The 18,896-nt window shown below is 39.6% G+C and overlaps 1 protein-coding gene and 1 long non-coding RNA gene across 3 annotated transcripts in view; one reads left to right on the top strand and one right to left on the bottom strand.

Moving 5' to 3' along the window:
• Positions 1 to 17,408, bottom strand: part of LOC133570145 (voltage-dependent calcium channel gamma-4 subunit-like) — a 43,702-nt gene extending 26,294 nt beyond the window's left edge. Inside the window, exon 1 of the mRNA XM_061922853.2 lies at positions 17,183 to 17,408. Within this exon, the coding sequence (XP_061778837.2) occupies positions 17,183 to 17,408 (226 nt within the window). The remainder of the gene's footprint in view (positions 1 to 17,182) is intronic.
• LOC133570149 (uncharacterized) overlaps positions 1 to 18,896 on the top strand; it is a 165,528-nt gene that overhangs the window by 111,724 nt on the left and 34,908 nt on the right. The gene's annotated exons all lie outside the window — the stretch shown is intronic.

The raw sequence follows: 18,896 nt of genomic DNA, 5'->3' as shown, positions 1-18,896 counted from the left end.
ATATATATATATATATATATATATATAGCTAGAATTCACTGAAAGTCAAGTATTTCTTATATATATATATATATATATATATATATATATATATATATATATATATATATATATATATATATATATGAAATACTTGACTTGATGAATTCTAGCTGTAAATATACTCCTCCCCTCTTAACCATGCCCCCAACCCCGCCCCAACCACGCCCCCCCTCCCGAAATCGGAGGTCTCAAGGTTGGCAAGTATGGTTCAAACTGATAAACCTTTTTTTTTTTTTTGCAAATAATCATTAACTTTAGAATTTGATGCCAGCAACACGTGACAAAGAAGTTGGGAAAGGTGGCAATAAATACTGATAAAGTTGAGGAATGCTCATCAAACACTTATTTGGAACATCCCACAGGTGAACAGGCTAATTGGGAACAGGTGGGTGCCATGATTGGGTATAAAAGTAGATTCCATGAAATGCTCAGTCATTCACAAACAAGGATGGGGCGAGGGTCACCACTTTGTCAACAAATGCGTGAGCAAATTGTTGAACAGTTTAAGAAAAACCTTTCTCAACCAGCTATTGCAAGGAATTTAGGGATTTCACCATCTACGTTCTGTAATATCATCAAAGGGTTCAGAGAATCTGGAGAAATCACTGCACGTAAGCAGCTAAGCCCGTGACATTCGATCCCTCAGGCTGTACTGCATCAACAAGCGACATCAGTGTGTAAAGGATATCACCACATGGGCTCAGGAACACTTCAGAAACCCACTGTCAGTAACTACAGTTGGTCGCTACATCTGTAAGTGCAAGTTAAAACTCTCCTATGCAAGGCAAAAACCGTTTATCAACAACACCCAGAAACGCCGTCGGCTTCACTGGGCCTGAGCTCATCTAAGATGGACTGATGCAAAGTGGAAAAGCGTTCTGTGGTCTGACGAGTCCACATTTCAAATTGTTTTTTGGAAACTGTGGACGTCGTGTCCTCCGGACCAAAGAGGAAAAGAACCATCCGGATTGTTATAGCCGCAAAGTTGAAAAGCCAGCATCTGTGATGGTATGGGGGTGTATAAGTGCCCAAGACATGGGTAACTTACACATCTATGAAGGCACCATTAATGCTGAAAGGTACATACAGGTTTTGGAGCAACATATTAAAGTTTATGAGTTTGAACATCAAATATCTTGTCTTTTAGTGGATTCAATTGAATATGGGTTGAAAAGGATCTGCAAATCATTGTATTCCGTTTATATTTACATCTAACACAATTTCCCAACTCATATGGAAACGGGGTTTGTACTAACATAATTGGTTCTTTACATGTTTCGTAAATTGAGAAGTTTGTATAGTGAAGAAAATGTCTCCCTACAAAACAATGTAAACATGAATAATTTGTAATAAATAGTAAAATAATGTACACTTTGAACACACTATAATGTATATCGAACAAACATAAGGGGATAATAGATCAACAATCTCCTATTTATCAAAACAGCGCAATAACAACGGCAAGCTAAACTGTCAACGCTCGCACACCATGTTGCTACAATAAATTAAAAAAAGCAAAAAATGATTTACTTTGCTGTCTAAGAACCACACGCTAAATCACTGAGACGTGGCGACTGAAGAATGGGCGTTGGGGGCTATGCCTCTCCAAAATCTACTGCACAGGAAGTGATGTCATCAAAATGGCAGTCTTCCAGCGGCACACAAAGCTAAACATGCTTCACACCGTAGCTCACCGGCGTCAAAATGTAAACAAACGCTATTGGTGGATCTACACCTGACATCCACCGTAATGATACCAAGTACAGGAGCGTATCTAGTCGATACTACTATGATTACGTCGATGTTTTTGGCATCACAACATCTTCTTTCGTTTTTTTTTAAATGTATATTATGTTTATAAACTCAGAAAATATGTCCCTGGACACATGAGGACTTTGAATATGACCAATGTATGATCCTGTAACTACTTGGTATCGGATTGATACCCAAATTTGTGGTATCATCCAAAACTAATGTAAAGTATCAAACAACAGAAGAATAAGTGATTATTACATTTTAACAGAAGTGTAGATAGAACATGTTAAACCAGAAAGTAAGCAGATATTAACAGTAAATGAACAAGTAGATTAATAATTAATTTTCTACCACTTGTCCTTAATAATGTAGACAAAATAATAGGTAGATAAATGACACAATATGTTACTGCATATGTCAGCAGCTAAATTAGGAGTCTTTGTTTGCTTACTTACTAATAAAAGACAAGTTGTCTTGTATGTTCACTATTTTATTTAAAGGGAAACATTATCACCAGACCTATGTAAGCGTCAATATATACCTTGATGTTGCAGAAAAAAGACCATATATTTTTTTAACCAATTTCCGAACTCTAAATGGGTGAATTTTGCCGGATTAAACGCCTTTCTAATATTCACTCTCGGAGCGATGACGTCACAACGTGGCGTCACATCGGGAAGCAATCCGCCATTTTCTCAAACACAGAGTCAAATCAGCTCTGTTATTTTCCGTTTTTTCGACTGTTTTCCGTACCTTGGAGACATCATGCCTCGTCGGTGTGTTGTCGGAGGGTGTAACAACACGAACAGGGAAGGATTCAAGTTGCACCAGTGGCCCAAAGATGTGAAAGTGGCAAGAAATTGGACGTTTGTTCCGCACACTTTACCGACGAAAGTTATGCTACGACAGAGGTGGCAAGAATGTGTGAATATCCTGCGACACTCAAAGCAGATGCATTTCCAACGATAAAGTCAAAGAAATCTGCCGCCAGACCCACATTGAATCTGCCGGAGTGTGTGAGCTATTCAGAGACAAAGGACCTTGGTAGCACGGCAAGCAATGGCAGCAGTTTGTTCCCGCAGACGAGCAAGCTAAACCCCCTATCGACCCTAGCTTCCCTGGCCTGCTGACATCAACTCCAAAACTGGACAGATCAGCTTTCAGGAAAAGAGCGCGGATGAGGGTATGTCTACAGAATATATTAATTGATGAAAATTGGGCTGTCTGCACTCTCAAAGTGCATGTTGTTGCCAAATGTATTTCATATGCTGTAAACCTAGTTCATAGTTGTTAGTTTCCTTTAATGCCAAACAAACACATACCAATCGTTGGTTAGAAGGCGATCGCCGAATTCGTCCTCGCTTTCTCCCGTGTCGCTGGCTGTCGTGTCGTTTTCGTCGGTTTCGCTTGCATACGGTTCAAACCGATATGGCTCAATAGCTTCAGTTTCTTCTTCAATTTCGTTTTCGCTACTTGCCTCCACACTACAACCATCCGTTTCAATACATTCGTAATCTGTTGAATCGCTTAAGCCGCTGAAATCCGAGTCTGAATCCGAGCTAATGTCGCTATAGCTTGCTGTTCTTTCCGCCATGTTTGTTTGTGTTGGCTTCACTATGTGACGTCACAGGAAAATGGACGGGTGTTTATAACGATGGTTAAAATCAGGCACTTTGAAGCTTTTTTTAGGGATATTGCGTGATGGGTAAAATTTTGAAAAAAACTTAGAAAAATATAATAAGCCACTGGGAACTGATTTTTAATGATTTTAACCATTCTGAAATTGTGATAATGTTCCCCTTTAAGGACAAATTTGCAATAAGAAACATATGTTTAATGTACCCTAAGATTTTTGGTTAAAATAAAGCCAATAATGCCATTTTTTGTGGTCCCCTTTTATTTAGAAAAGTATCAAAATAATTTTGTTATCGGGACAACACTAGGTCACACACACACAAAAGTGTCCATTAAGACCTGAAAAAGTAACTCAATTTGTCTGAATACTCTCTAAAAATGCTAAATTAATTCATGTTGGGCCGCCACAAATAAATGTAAATGATTAATGTCAATTATATATTTTGTTGTGAAACAATGCTTTGACTCAGGGCAGTTCTATGCCGTTGCTACGACGACCATAATAATATGACCGTGCCAAACAAAACGGCGTATTATTACCTTGTGTAAAGGCAGAATTGTATTAGATTTGAGTAGATTATATGAGTTTTCCACAAGACATAAACAATTTAGACTAAGAGTGAGAACTGGTTTTATTCCGGCGTGATGTTCATAAAGACTTGTTTGCCACTCGGGGACAATCCTTGTTGTTGTTATTACTTTTACAATATGACTGTGTGCTCGGACTGAGGCTGTATTTATGCTCTTCATTCCTTACAACTTAGCTGCTAGAGAATCCCATCTTTTCCCCCGGTGTCATTTTGTCCACCATGAAGATAGATCTGAAATGGACGTTATATCTACAACAAACAAACGGCAACTGTTGGTGCCAGCTTTGTCTTCCCTCCTCTCATCACTTTGTGTTTGTATGAGGAAGATTCCTCACAGACGGAGATGGAGATGAAAAAAAAAAAAAACATTTGAAAAAAGCCAAGTAAACAAGACAGATGTATAAGAGGAGCGAGCACTCGTATTACTCAGGAAATGTGTCTCTTTGAATTTGTGGATGGTTCTGCATTTTTAATCAAATTCCAGTAAAAGTGCTCGCCAAATCCGACCCAGCTGACATGGAACACAATTTTACCTCTCTAGTGCAACTTTGCAGCCCCCTCCTTTTTTTAAAAACACACATTAGCATTTGTGTGGATGTGTTTGTTCATTCAAGTTGAATGAAAAGCAATATTACCTGATTTACACTGTAATAGTGCACTGTTTTTAATGTGCACTGAAATGTGAAGGTAATCAAAATGAGGACCCTAGATTACCGGTACCTCTTTTAAAAGGTATGATAATAGTAGACCAGCTGGTGTGTTGATTACGTACAAAACCCAAAACATGTGAAGTTGGCACGTAAATAAAAACAGAATACAATGATTTGCAAATCCTTTTCAACCTATATTCAATTGAATAGACTGCAAAGACAAGATACTTAACGTTCAAACTGGTAAACTTTATTTTTTTTTGCAAATTTTTGCTCATTTGGAATTTGATGCCTGCAACATGTTTCAAAAAAGCTGGCACAAGTGGCAAAAAAGACAGAGAAAGTTGAGGAATGCTCATCAAACACTTATTTGGAACATCCCACAGGTGAACAGGCTAATTGGGAACAGGTGGGTGTCATGATTGGGTATAAAAGCAGCTTCCATAAAATACTCAGTCATTCACAAACAAGGATGGGGCGAGGGTCACCACTTTGTGAACAAATGCGTGAGCAAATTGTTGCAACAGTTTAAGAACAACATTTCTCAACCAGCTATTGCAAGGAATTTAGGGATTTCACCATCTACGGTCCATAATATCATCAAAAGGTTCAGAGATTCTGGAGAAATCACTGCACGTAAGCGATGATATTACGGACCTTCGATCTCTCAAGTGGTACTGCATCAAAAAGCGACATCAGTGTGTAAAGGATATCACCACATGGGCTAAGGAACACTTCACAAAACCACTGTCAGTAACTACAGTTGGTGGCTACATCTGTAAGTGCAAGTTAAAACTCTACTATGCAAAGCGAAAGCCATTTATCAACAACACCCAGAAATGCAGCCGGCTTCGCTGGGCCCGAGCTCATTTAAGATGGACTGATGCAAAGTGGAAAAGTGTTCTGTGGTCTGACGTGTCCACATTTCAAGTTATGTTTGGAAACTGTGGACGTCGTGTCCTCCGGACCAAAGAGGAAAAGAACCATCCGGACTGTTATAGGCGCAAAGTTGAAAAGCCAGCATCTGTGATGGTATTGAGGTGTATTAGTGCCCAAGACATGGGTAACTTACACATCTGTGAAGGCACCATTAATCCTGTAAGGTACATACAGGTTTTGGAGCAACATATGTTGCCATCCAAGCAACGTTATCATGGACGCCCCTGCTTATTTCAGCAAGACAATGCCAAGCCACGTGTTACAACAGCGTGACTTCATAGTAAAAGAGTGCGGGTACTAGACTGGCCTGCCTGTAGTCCAGACCTGTCTCCCATTGAAAATATGTGGCACATTATGAAGCCTAAAATACCACAACGGAGACCCCCGGACTGTTGAACAACTTAAGCTGTACATCAAGCAAGAATGGGAAAGAATTCCACCTGAAAAGCTTCAAAAATTGGTCTCCTCAGTTCCCAAACGTTAACTGAGTGTTGTTAAAAGGAAAGGCCATGTAACACAGTGGTGAAAATTCCCCCGAGCCCTCTTTTTTGCAATGAGTTGCTGCCATTAAATTCTAAGTTAATGATTATTTGCAAAAAAAAAAAAAGTGTTTCTCAGTTCAAACATTAAATAATGTGTCTTATTTACAAATTACACATTGTGCCAACTTCACTGGTTTTGTGTTTTGTATATTAATAATAACCATGGTAAAACTCCCAACGGAAAGTATTATTGTTTTCAATCAAAATGATCCAAAAAACCGTGATTGATAACGATACTTTGATAAACTTAAGGACTGACTTGCGCCAGCTCGCTAACTTAAATGCTAAAATGAATACAAAAGACTATGGGTAGAACAATAAACGGTAGTAACGATAACTGTGGTAAAACTCCCCACGGTTATTATTACTGTTTTGAATTAAAATGATATAAAAATGTGCCTAATAGCCACACTTGGATAAACTCAAATGTTTAAATGCTAACATGACTACAAGACACTAGGGATATAACAATAAACTATAATACCGTGATAAAACTCCCAACGGATAATATTATCGTTTTCAATTTAAAAACCGTGTTCGATAGACTTTGATAAATTCACGGACTGACTGGTGCCAACTCGCTAGCTTAAATGTTAACATGAAAACAAGAGACATTAATGTGTTTCCCCATAAGAATCAACATACCCCAAATTAAACTTGTATGAACACATGACTGTCTGATTCAATTGTGCTCTCTTAGCACAGAGTGATCGTTCTATGCTCAGAGAAATACTAGGCGGCGGTGTTATTTCGGTGCGTTCAAAGACCGCTAAACAGAGTAGGACGGCAAAACACTGTCTGTCAACATTCAAAATAGTGGGTTTTTGAACAGTGTCTATTTATTTTAGTAATTCAAAACAAAACTTGGTCAAAAGATGTCGGCGTGTACTTTTTGAGCACATTATAAAGATAATTTTGCTCATGATAACCGTGATATGACATTTTATATCGCGAGTTAGTTAGCAATATAACTCACAAAGCTAAGACAACATTTTGAGGATGTCAGAGATGGGATAAGAAACAAGTGATGAGGTTTTGGATCGCCGTCTGGATTCAGAATTGTTCAAAATGTTTCAATGCTACATGTTGCTGCGTACTTTGAATAGATCCGCATCCCATAATAGTTATTTACTTATGTGGTGTTAAGTGTCTCAAAATAACAGTGCTTTACTTTTATTGAGACATTCATGTTTTAATCCTGAAAAGTTGATGTGTCCTTCAGACACTAATTTTGTATCTTTTAGTGCCAAGTCAATTATTTCAACTGCTGAGCTCTCAGTTCAAAATAATCCGTTTCAATGCAATAATTAATATGTATTTTCACACAATATTAGTATCTGCTTATCTATGTGTATTTCACTAAAATTGCCATCAAGCTGGCGATGCGTTCACTGACTGTTTTGGTCACTGAAATTTCTTTTCATGAATTTTATTTGAAACACAAAAAAATGAAAGTTTTTTTTCTTCAGTGTCGAAGAACAATAACTTGAGTAGTGTTGTCCTGATACCAATATTTTTTTATACTTTTCTAAAAAAGGGGACCACAAAAAATGGCATTATTGGCTTTATTTTAACAAAAATTCTTAGGGTACATTAAACATGTTTCTTATTGCAATTTTGTCCTTAAATAAAATAGTGAACATACAAGACAACTTGTCTTTTAGTAGTAAGTAAACAAATGTTCCTAATTAGTCTGCTGACATGCAGTAACATATTGTGTCATTTAACTACCTATTATTTTGTCTACATTATTAAGGACAAGTGGTAGAAAATCAATTAATAATCTACTTGTTCATTTACTGTTAATATCTGCTTACTTTCTCTTTTAACATGTTCTATCTACACTTCTGTTAAAATGTAATAATCACTTATTCTTCTGTTGTTTGATACTTTACATTAGTTTTGGATAATACCACAAATTTGGGTATGCCAAGTAGTTACAGGATCATACATTGGTCATATTCAAAGTCCTCATGTGTCCAGGGACATATTTTCTGAGTTTATAAACATAATATATATTTTTTTTAAACAAAAGAAGATTTTGTGATGCAAAAAAATATCGATATAATCATAATAGTATCGACTAGATACGCTCCTGTACTTGATATCATTACAGTGGATGTCAGGTGTAGATCCACCAATGGCGTTTGTTTACATTGTGCCGCCGGTGAGCTACGGTGTGTAGTGAAGCATGTTTAGCTATTCCTCGTCCTGCAGGGATGATACTTGTAAGAAACGTACTTTATTTGTCGCCATGGAGGCAAGGATTAGTGATTTAGAAGTAGCTAAAACACTGCCGTCTCCTTTATCCTTAGTTTTTAAGCCAAAATGCGTCCGTTCTCCCTTTTCTGTCTACACACTGTGTCTGTTTGTAAGTACTCTGTGTGTTGTGCGCTGCCGAACATGCTCGTCTGCTCGTAAACCAGCAATGACACGACGTGACGACGACAGAGGGGCAGGGGGGTGGCGGACCGGTACTTTTCAGAGGCGGTATAGTACCGACTATGATTCATTAGTATCGCGGTACTATACTAGTACCAGTATACTGTACAACCCTAAACTAGATGTAAAAACGTTTTTCTTTTCATTTTATTTCATTCAACAAAAAGAAAAAAATCACTCAGCAGAAATAAAAAAAACTGACCAAAATTATGTTTTTTTACACTCCGGAACAGGAAGGTTTTTTTTCGGTAAAAACAGTGTGATGTTATATCCTGCATCATACATATGCTTTTGTGTACAAACGCTTTGAATCTTTGAGTAGAAAGAACATTTTGGTGTGGAGATATAAATAAAAACATGTTTTCGTCCATTTTTGTATTTCTGCTGACTGGTCGGTTTTATTTTTGTTATATGATATAAATGCTGAGATAGGCTCCAGCGCCCCCGCGACCCCAAAAAGGAATAAGGGGTAGAAAATGGATGGATGGATATAAATTAAATAAAAATCTAACCGTTTTTTAGATCAAGTTGTTGCTCTTTGACACTGAAAAAGAAAACCACTTCAAAAGGCATTAATCAAACAAACGGCGATCCCCTCTGGCTAAAATGTTATTTATTTTTAGTCCTCCTGCTGACAAGCTAGCAGCTAATTGTGTTGAGCTGCTTCCCTAAACTAAGAATTATCACCTCCTTTGCAGCAAATAAACTGCATTTCTTGGTATCTTATATTAGGAGTGAGGCTAAACATGTTACACAAAGAAAGCAGGCAGGCTAATAGCTAAGCTAACTGCTAAGCTAGCATTAAATAGGTATGTGTGTATTTGTCGCTGGCTAAGCAACACCAACAAATAAGTGTTTATTAAAGTTTAAGAAATGTAGATGGAACCACGTTGCAACAGAAAGTAAGCAGTTATTGTCAGGAAATTTACAAGTAGATTAATAAAAGTCTAGAAAGACGATAAAACTACGGACCCCTAAAGGGACATGGGGGAAAAAAAATTTTGTATAATTATTTGTATTTTATTTTTATTTTTAGACATGTATCTCGTGCGCACAAGACATTTTTTCTCGTGCGCACGAAATACTTTTTATAAAGTTATTAAAAAAAAAAAAAAAATTTTTTTTTTTTTTTAGACATGTATCTCGTGCGCACGAGATACATGTCTAAAAAAAATTATAAATGTTTTATTTTATTTTTTTTTATAACTTTATAAATAATTTCTAGTGCGCACGAGATACATGTCTAAAAAAAAAATTTATTAAAATAAAATTATTATTAAAAAAATGTTCCCCCCCTTGTCCCTTTAGGGGCTCCGTATAAAGCTGTGGATCCATCCATAAATTAATGGTGTCGACACCAAGGGTAATATCAACACATGATCGATAATAGAGTGATTAGATCATTATTTTCATTTTCTAAAAATATTTTTTTGTTGTATCTGTTAATTTTTACAAAATCCGAGAACAATCCCTTGGACACAGGAAGAGTTTTTTTCTATTGTTAGTTCTATTAAATTTGTTTTGCTCAAACTATTTTATGAAACAAAAGAGAATAAGTAAGTAGTTTAAATGTTGCTTAACTGTCAATAGCACTCACAATAAATAGATTGAAATATTTACAGTTAATAAACGTGATCAGTATCGGTACTGGTATCGGACGATCGTGTTCATAGATGATCGGAATCGGCCGCATAAAACCCTGATCAGAAAATTTCTCATTTTGAGAAATGTATTATTTTGGAGATGAGGAACTTAGAGCATAAGGACAAGGTTGTCAATGAAGTTGTTAGCTACAGTTTGAGTGCGCTGACTATGCAGAGTACTGCTGCCATCTACTGGATAGTTTTGTAACTACACCCTATTCAGTTACATTAAAAATACGCATTTTAAAAGAGAATAAGCTAGCAAAAAAAAATCTAAAACTATGTCTAAGTTTTCATTTGTGGTGGCCCACCACAAATTAAAACTGTGTTGCAACCCCTCCCCATTTTTGTTTTACCAGGTTTGGGACTAGAAAGCTCCACTGACATGTTGGGAGGGGGATCACATGTCTGCCAGTGTTCATTCAAAGGACAGTTAACACCTTTTTAGTGGACTTTATTAGTGTCATGAACAACGTTCCCTCTAAGGTGCGCGCCTGTGCAATTGCGCACTGCTCAAGCGTCCTCTGCGCACGGCAAATCTATGCCACGCACAAAATCAAATAAAAAAATAAGCGCATAACAATTTTCGACACGCGGACACGACAGAAAATAGTTTTCGTCATCATTATTCAAATATTGTAACATCTGTCGAGACGTTTTGAGGACATGAATTCCATTGATCACTTTACTGAGCAAAACTCTATTGTCGGCCATGAACACATCACCAAAACATTAGTAAAAAAAATTATATTTAGCAAAACTGGTCATTTTCTGCAGTACAAACCAGACCAAAAGCAACTTTGTTATATCAACAGCAGCCGCTCGCTCTTTCTCACTTGCGCCAACACATGCACATATGGCACTTAGCCAGTGATGCTTTTACAACCACACAAAAAGTCGGACAACTCCAACACCACACATAAAGTGTAATTCCAGGTCGTTACACTTTGATTTACCAATCAAATGTATGCTTATTCTAGTGTCATTTATTAGGAATCTTAATTTATAAATATTAATCATGAAATGCTGTTAGTATACTAAATAAATACTAATAAAAATATATTTTTTACAAACAGGAAGTTGCAGGAATGTACACATGATCCCCTGCTTACATCTCATTTTGCAACATGTGAATGTTTTAATGGGAACTAAATGCAATGTCTGAAAGGGGTACAAATTATTTCCAAAGCAGGACCTCCACCCAGACAAACAATACAAGTACACAGTTCATGAAAAACAAGATTTTTTGTTATTGTCATTGTAAGTAGGCCTAAACACTTATGTTAGAAAATAACCTCATGGAAATGACTGCTGTCATTTGATTATAATAATAAGAGAATGTTGTTTGTCTATCTGTGTTGGCCCTGCGATGAGGTGGGGACTTGTCCAGGGTGTACACCGCCTTCCGCCCGAATGCAGCTGAGATAGGCTCCAGCGACCCCAAAAGGGACAAGCGGTAGAAAATGGATGGATGGATGGAGATGGAACTTGTAATTTAGTCAGGTTTGGGACAGGTGTGCTGCTGGTGTAGCCACAGTGTGCACGTGTGATGTTGCTCACATGGGCTCCACTGAATGCTCAGGGAGTTTTTGCGTTTGCTCACACACATGAAAAATTAGAGGGAACATTGGTCATGAACATTTGAAGGATGCCCGGTGCAGTACGTTGTGGTCTTTTACGACTGGGGTGTCCAACTCCTTTGTGTTGAGGGCCGTTTGTAACAGTGAATATAAATGTATAGTAGTGTTGTGACACAATCTGCATGTTGGAGCCTATCTATATTATTTATTTATTAATTGTTTTGACAATGAAATCAAATATTTTCCCTAGGGGGGGTTACCCACATATGCGGTCCTCTCCAAGGTTTCTCATAGTCATTCACATCGACGTCCCACTGGGGTGAGTTTTTCCTTGCCCTTATGTGGGCTCTGTACCCAGGATGTCATTGTGGCTTGTGCAGCCCTTTGAGACACTTGTGATTTAGGGCTGTATAAATAAACATTGATTGATTGATTGAATAATGCCAATGATGAGGTTGATGAATTATTGGATGTTTTAGATGAATTATGATTGACTCTTGATTGTTTTCAGCTGCTCACGCTCCTCCTGGTGAGCCACTTCCTCCTCCTATGATTAAGAAGACAGGACAGCTGGGTGCCCTTTGTCTGTCCATCATGTTGAAGGAGTGAGGAGTGAAAGAGTTTATTTACCGCTAAATAAGTTATTTTGATTATTATGAAGTCAACCACAGAGAATGTTTTGTTTGTGAAAATAAATTATGATCAATTTGAATCTAGAAATATCTCCGCGAGTGCTTATTAAGGCATTTAGTGAGTCATAGACCTCCTCCTCAGGACTACTCTGCTATCTTTATTCTTATTTTTTCGAACTTTTTTGAACGCAAGAGTAGCCGTAACACTGCATGAGCACCTGCTTTTGATTGTTATCATTTGTACCAACATATTGGTAATAACTAGCTTTGACATAGTGAGTCAAAGTGGCAGGAAAGTGTTTATTTTTCATTAGCAAAAAAACCCCGGCCAAAAAAACATAAATGTTGTGGCGGACCATATCAAATGACGTGGTGGGCCATTGTAAATAAACTGGCAAGTCACTTTAAATGATATGGCGGGCCACATTAAATGTGGCAAGTCTCGTTAAATGAGGTGAGCCAATTTAAATGATGCGACGGGCCAATTTAATGATTCGGCGAACATTGTTAAATGTTGCGGCGAGCCTCGTTGAATGATGTGGTGAGCCACTTTAAATGATGCGGCAAACCATTTTAAATGATGGGGTGAGCCACTTTGAGTGATGGAGTGAGCCACGTTAAATGATGGGGTGAGCCACTTTAAATGATGCGGCAAACCATTTTAAATGATGGGGTGAGACACATTAAATGATGGGGTGAGCCACTTTGAGTGATGGAGTGAGCCACGTTAAATGATGGGGTGAGCCACTTTAAATGATGCGGCAAACCATTTTAAATGATGGGGTGAGACACATTAAATGATGGGGTGAGCCACTTTGAGTGATGGAGTGAGCCACGTTAAATGATGGGGTGAGCCACAATAAATAATGTGGCAAGTCACTTTAAATGATGTGGTGAACCACAATAAATGATGCGGCGAGCCTCGTTAAATGATGTGGCAAGTCACTTTAAATGTTGCGGCGAGCCTCGTTGAATGATGTGGTGAGCCACTTTAAATGATGCGGCAAACCATTTTAAATGATGGGGTGAGACACTTTGAGTGATGGAGTGAGCCACTTTAAATGATGCGGCAAACCATTTTAAATGATGGGGTGAGACACTTTAAATGATGGGGTGAGCCACTTTGAGTGATGGAGTGAGCCACGTTAAATGATGGGGTGAGCCACTTTAAATGATGCGGCAAACCATTTTAAATGATGGGGTGAGACACATTAAATGATGGGGTGAGCCACTTTGAGTGATGGAGTGAGCCACGTTAAATGATGGGGTGAGCCACAATAAATAATGTGGCAAGTCACTTTAAATGATGTGGTGAACCACAATAAATGATGCGGCGAGCCTCGTTAAATGATGTGGCAAGTCACTTTAAATGTTGCGGCGAGCCTCGTTGAATGATGTGGTGAGCCACTTTAAATGATGCGGCAAACCATTTTAAATGATGGGGTGAGACACTTTGAGTGATGGAGTGAGCCACTTTAAATGATGCGGCAAACCATTTTAAATGATGGGGTGAGACACTTTAAATGATGGGGTGAGCCACTTTGAGTGATGGAGTGAGCCACGTTAAATGATGGGGTGAGCCACTTTAAATGATGCGGCAAACCATTTTAAATGATGGGGTGAGACACATTAAATGATGGGGTGAGCCACTTTGAGTGATGGAGTGAGCCACGTTAAATGATGGGGTGAGCCACAATAAATAATGTGGCAAGTCACTTTAAATGATGTGGTGAACCACAATAAATGATGCGGCGAGCCTCGTTAAATGATGTGGCAAGTCACTTTAAATGATGGGGTGAGCCTCGTTAAATGATGTGGCACCTACTCAGTGGCCTAGTGGTTAGAGTGTCCGCCCTGAGATCGGTAGGTTGTGGGTTCAAACCCCGGCCGAGTCATACCAAAGACTATAAAAATGGGACCCATTACCTCCCTGCTTGGCACTCAGTATCAAGGGTTGGAATTGGGGGTTAAATCACCAAAAATGATTCCCGGGCGCGGCCACCGCTGCTGCCCACTGCTCCCCTCACCTCCCAGGGGGTGATCATGGGTGATGGGTCAAATGCAGAGAATAATTTCGCCACACCTAGTGTGTGTGTGACAATCATTGGTACTTTAACTTGAACTTTAACTTTAAGTCACTTTAAATGATGGGGTGAGCCACAATAAATGATGCGGCGAGCCTTGTTAAATGATGTGGCAAGTCACTTCAAATGATGGGGTGAGCCACAATAAATGATGCAGCGAGCCTCGTTAAATTATGTGGTGAACCACAATAAATGATGCGGCGAGCCACTTTTAATGATGTGGTGAGCCACTTTAAATGATAGGGCGAGCCTTGTTAAATAATGTGGTAAGCCACTTTAAATGATGGGGTGAGGTACTTTAAATGATGTGGCAAGCCACAATAAATGATGCAGCAAGCCACAATAAATGATGCAGCGAGCCTTGTTAAATGATGTGGCAAGTCACTTCAAATGATGGGGTGAGCCACAATAAATGATGCAGCGAGCCTCGTTAAATGATGTGGCGAGTCACATTAAATGATGTGGTGAACCACAATAAATGATGCGACGAGCCTCGTTAAATTATGTGGCGAGTCACATTAAATGATGTGGTGAACCACAATAAATGATGCGGCGAGCCTCGTTAAATGATGTGGTGAACCACAATAAATGATGCGGCGAGCCACTTTTAATGATGTGGTGAGCCACTTTAAATGATAGAGCGAGCCTTGTCAAATAATGTGGTAAGCCACTTTAAATGATGGGGTGAGGTACTTTAAATGATGTGGCAAGCCACAATAAATGATGCAGCAAGCCACAATAAATGATGCAGCGAGCCTCGTTAAATGATGCGACGAGCCACTTTAAATGATGCGGCGAGCCACTTTAAATGATGCAGCGTGCCACGATAAATGATGCGGCGAGCCACTTTAAATGATGCAGCGAGCCACAATAAATGATGCAGCGTGCCACAATAAATGATGCGACGAGCCACTTTAAATAATGGGGTGAGTCACTTTAAATGATGCAGCGAGCCACAATAAATGATGCAGCGAGCCTCGTTAAATGATGCGACGAGCGACATTAAATAATGGGGTGAGTCACTTTAAATAATGCGGCGAGCCACAATTAATGATGCGGCGAGCCACAATTAATGATGCGGCGAGCCTCGTTAAATGTGGTAAGTCACGTTAAATGATGTGTCGATCCACTTTAAATGATGGTGTGAGGCACGTTAAATGATGCGGCGAGCCACAATAAATTTTGCAGTGAACCACAATAAAAGATGCAGCGAGCCTCGTTAAATGATGTGGCGAGCCACCTTAAATGATGTGGCGAGCCACATTAAACGATGGGGTGAGCCACTTTAAATGATGGGGCGAGCCAACTTAAATGATGTGGTGAACCACAATAAATGATGCAGCGACCCTCGTTCAATGATGTGGCGAGCCACGTTAAATGATGTGGTGAGCCACTTTAAAAAATCAGGCGAGCCTCGATAAATGGTCCATCGGGCCAATTTAAATGTTGTGGCGAGTCACATTAAATGATGCGGGCAGGCCACAATAAATGACCGGCGAGCCAGGTCTGACCCCTGGGCCTTAAATTTGAATGACGATTAGATAATTATGTTGCATGTTTTTGTTGTTCTTGGGTGTTGTTGATTTTGACATCATTGGTGCAGAAGTTGACTTAACTCCTCTTAAAGCGATTATTACAGCAACCATCACATATTTATTACTGGATTTTTTTGTATCACAAAATACCTGAAAATCAAATCCATCCATTTTCTACCGCTTGTCCCTTTTGGGGTGGCGGGGGGCGCTGGAGCCTATCTCAGCTGCATTTGGGCGGAAGGCGGGGTACATCCTGGACAAGTCGCCACCTCATCGCAGGGCCAACACAGATAGACAGACAACATTCACACTCACATTCACACACTAGGGACCATTTAGTGTTGAATGATGATTAGATAATTATGTTGCATGTTTTAGTTGTTCTTGGGTGTTGTTGATTTTGACATCATTGGTGCAGAAGTTGACTTAACTCCTCTTAAAGCGATTATTACAGCAACCATCACATATTTAGTACTGGACTTTTTTGTATCACAAAACACCTGAAAATCAAATCCATCCATCCATCCATTTTCTACCGCTTGTCCCTTTTGGGGTGGCGGGGGGTGCTGGAGCCTCTCTCAGCTGCATTCGGGCGGAAGGCGGTGTACACCCTGGACAAGTCGCCACCTCATCACAGGGCCAACACAGATAGACAAACAACATTCACACACTAGGGCCCATTTAGTGTTGCCAATCAACCTATCCCCAGGTGCATGTCTTTGGAGGTGGGAGGAAGCCGGAGTACTCGGAGGGAACCCACACAGTCACGGGGAGAACATGCAAACTATTTACAATGAAGTCAAAATATTAAAACTCACTCTTTGGATGATATTATTTCATTACCAGTGTAATTGAATGATAATTAGATCATTATTTTGCATGTTTTAGTTGTCCTTGGGTGTTGTTGATTTTGACATCATTGGTGCAGAAGTTGACTTAACTCTTAAAGCGATTATTACAGCAACCATCACATATTTATTACTGGGCTTTTTTGTATCACAAAACACCTGAAAATCAAATATTTGGCTTAATTGAATTTCATTGAATTTTGAAGCCAGTGCACAGCTGCACAGTTGTACTTTACGCAGACAAAGAGTAGTAAGTATCTGGCACCTTCCATGCAGCAGATCCTCCACAGTCCGGAGTGCGTCAGGTCGCCTTTGACTCTCTTGCTCTGCGCGTTGCTCTGCTCGTCCGCGCTGGCGTTGGTGGAGTTGCAGATGTTCGCCCGCGAGTAGAGCCAGTAGTCGGTGCCGATGGCGACGCTCATCAGGCTGAAGGCGGCGAAGGAGCCCGCGATAGCCAGCAGGGTCTGCAGCCCGCGGTCACACCACGCCATGGCCGCGCATCCTGCGTGCGAAACAGCCAACAAAACTTTTGTCTACTCGAGCGTGACTCCCAACACCTCTTTTTTTTTTTTTTTTTTTGACTCGGGTGGGAACTCCTTGCTGCTTCCACAGGTGGGAGACGCAGCTGCGCGCCCGCGAAGATGCGCCTTGTGAGAGCCGGGAGAAAGAGCGTCACGCCGCGGCCAGTGCGCCGTCACCCGGCTCAGCCAATAGGAGACAAGTCGCTAGAAATGAAAGTGCGCCGCGTGGGGATGCGTGCGTGATGAGAAAGGAGGGAAGGGCGCAGCTGATGGGAGATTAAGAGATTTTGAACAGAAGCTCCTTCATCTTTAGAGCAGACCCAAGAATGATTCATATTTCTTTTTTTTTTAAAGGCAGTAAAAAGTTGTCTACAAAAGTTATGTTTTAATTGAAACACAATAAATGAAAACAGTTTTCTTTTTCAAAATCAAAAGGACATGAACTAGATGTAAAAACTTTTTTTTTTCATTGAACAAAAAGAAAAAATAACTCGGCAGAAATGAAAAAAACTGACCGAAAACATGTTTTTTCGGTGATGTTGTACCCTACGTCATAAATAGGTTTTTGTATATAAAAGCTTGTGACTGTGTGGAGCCGCTTTGCCAAAACTAAGAAATATATGGTAAATGGGTTATACTTTCTACCTTCAAGGTACTCAAAGCGCTTTGACACTATTTCCACATTCACCCATTCACACACACATTCACACACTGATGGCGGGAGATGCCATGTAAGGCGCTAACCACGACTCATCAGGAGCAAGCTGTTTTGGGCAGTAGATAGGATCTTTGATCCAAGACACAACTTACATTTAACTAAAATGTTATTTTCTCTGTGCTCGACAAAAGAAAAGTAGTGAGAATATCTCCATGTTAAGAAACTCGGCTTCGGCTCCGCCATGATGTCTTGTTAGTAAACACAGACACGCCCCGGGAAGAATCAGAAGGACGACACTGCAACTCTCCAATAAAACACACTCAGATCTTCTCAGTTTCTAGCCGATACTATATAAAGAATAATGTAAAATAACGCAGTGACGCATCACGTTAACTGAGTTACTGAGTATAAAAAAATAACGCGTTAGACTACTCGTTACCGCCGAAAATAACGGCGTTTTACAGTCAGTCCCAACACTGGTCATAAATAGGTTTTTGTGTATAAAAGCTTGCGACAGTGTGGAGCCGCTTTGCCAAAACTAAGAAATATATGGTAAATGGGTTATACTTGTATAGCGCTTTTCTACCTTCAAGGTACTCAAAGCGCTTTGACACTATTTCCACATTCACCCATTCACACACACATTCACACACTGATGGCGGGAGCTGCCATGTAAGGCGCTAACCACGACTCATCAGGAGCAAGCTGTTTTGGGCAGTAGATAGGATCTTTGATCCAAGACACAACTTACATTTAACTAAAATGTTATTTTCTCTGTGCTCGACAAAAGAAAAGTAGTG

This window comes from Nerophis lumbriciformis, linkage group LG27, assembly GCF_033978685.3.
Source record: "Nerophis lumbriciformis linkage group LG27, RoL_Nlum_v2.1, whole genome shotgun sequence".
NCBI classification, from domain to species: domain Eukaryota; kingdom Metazoa; phylum Chordata; class Actinopteri; order Syngnathiformes; family Syngnathidae; genus Nerophis; species Nerophis lumbriciformis.
Note: the sequence above shows the minus strand (reverse complement) of the source record. Positions and strands in the feature narration are given on the sequence as shown.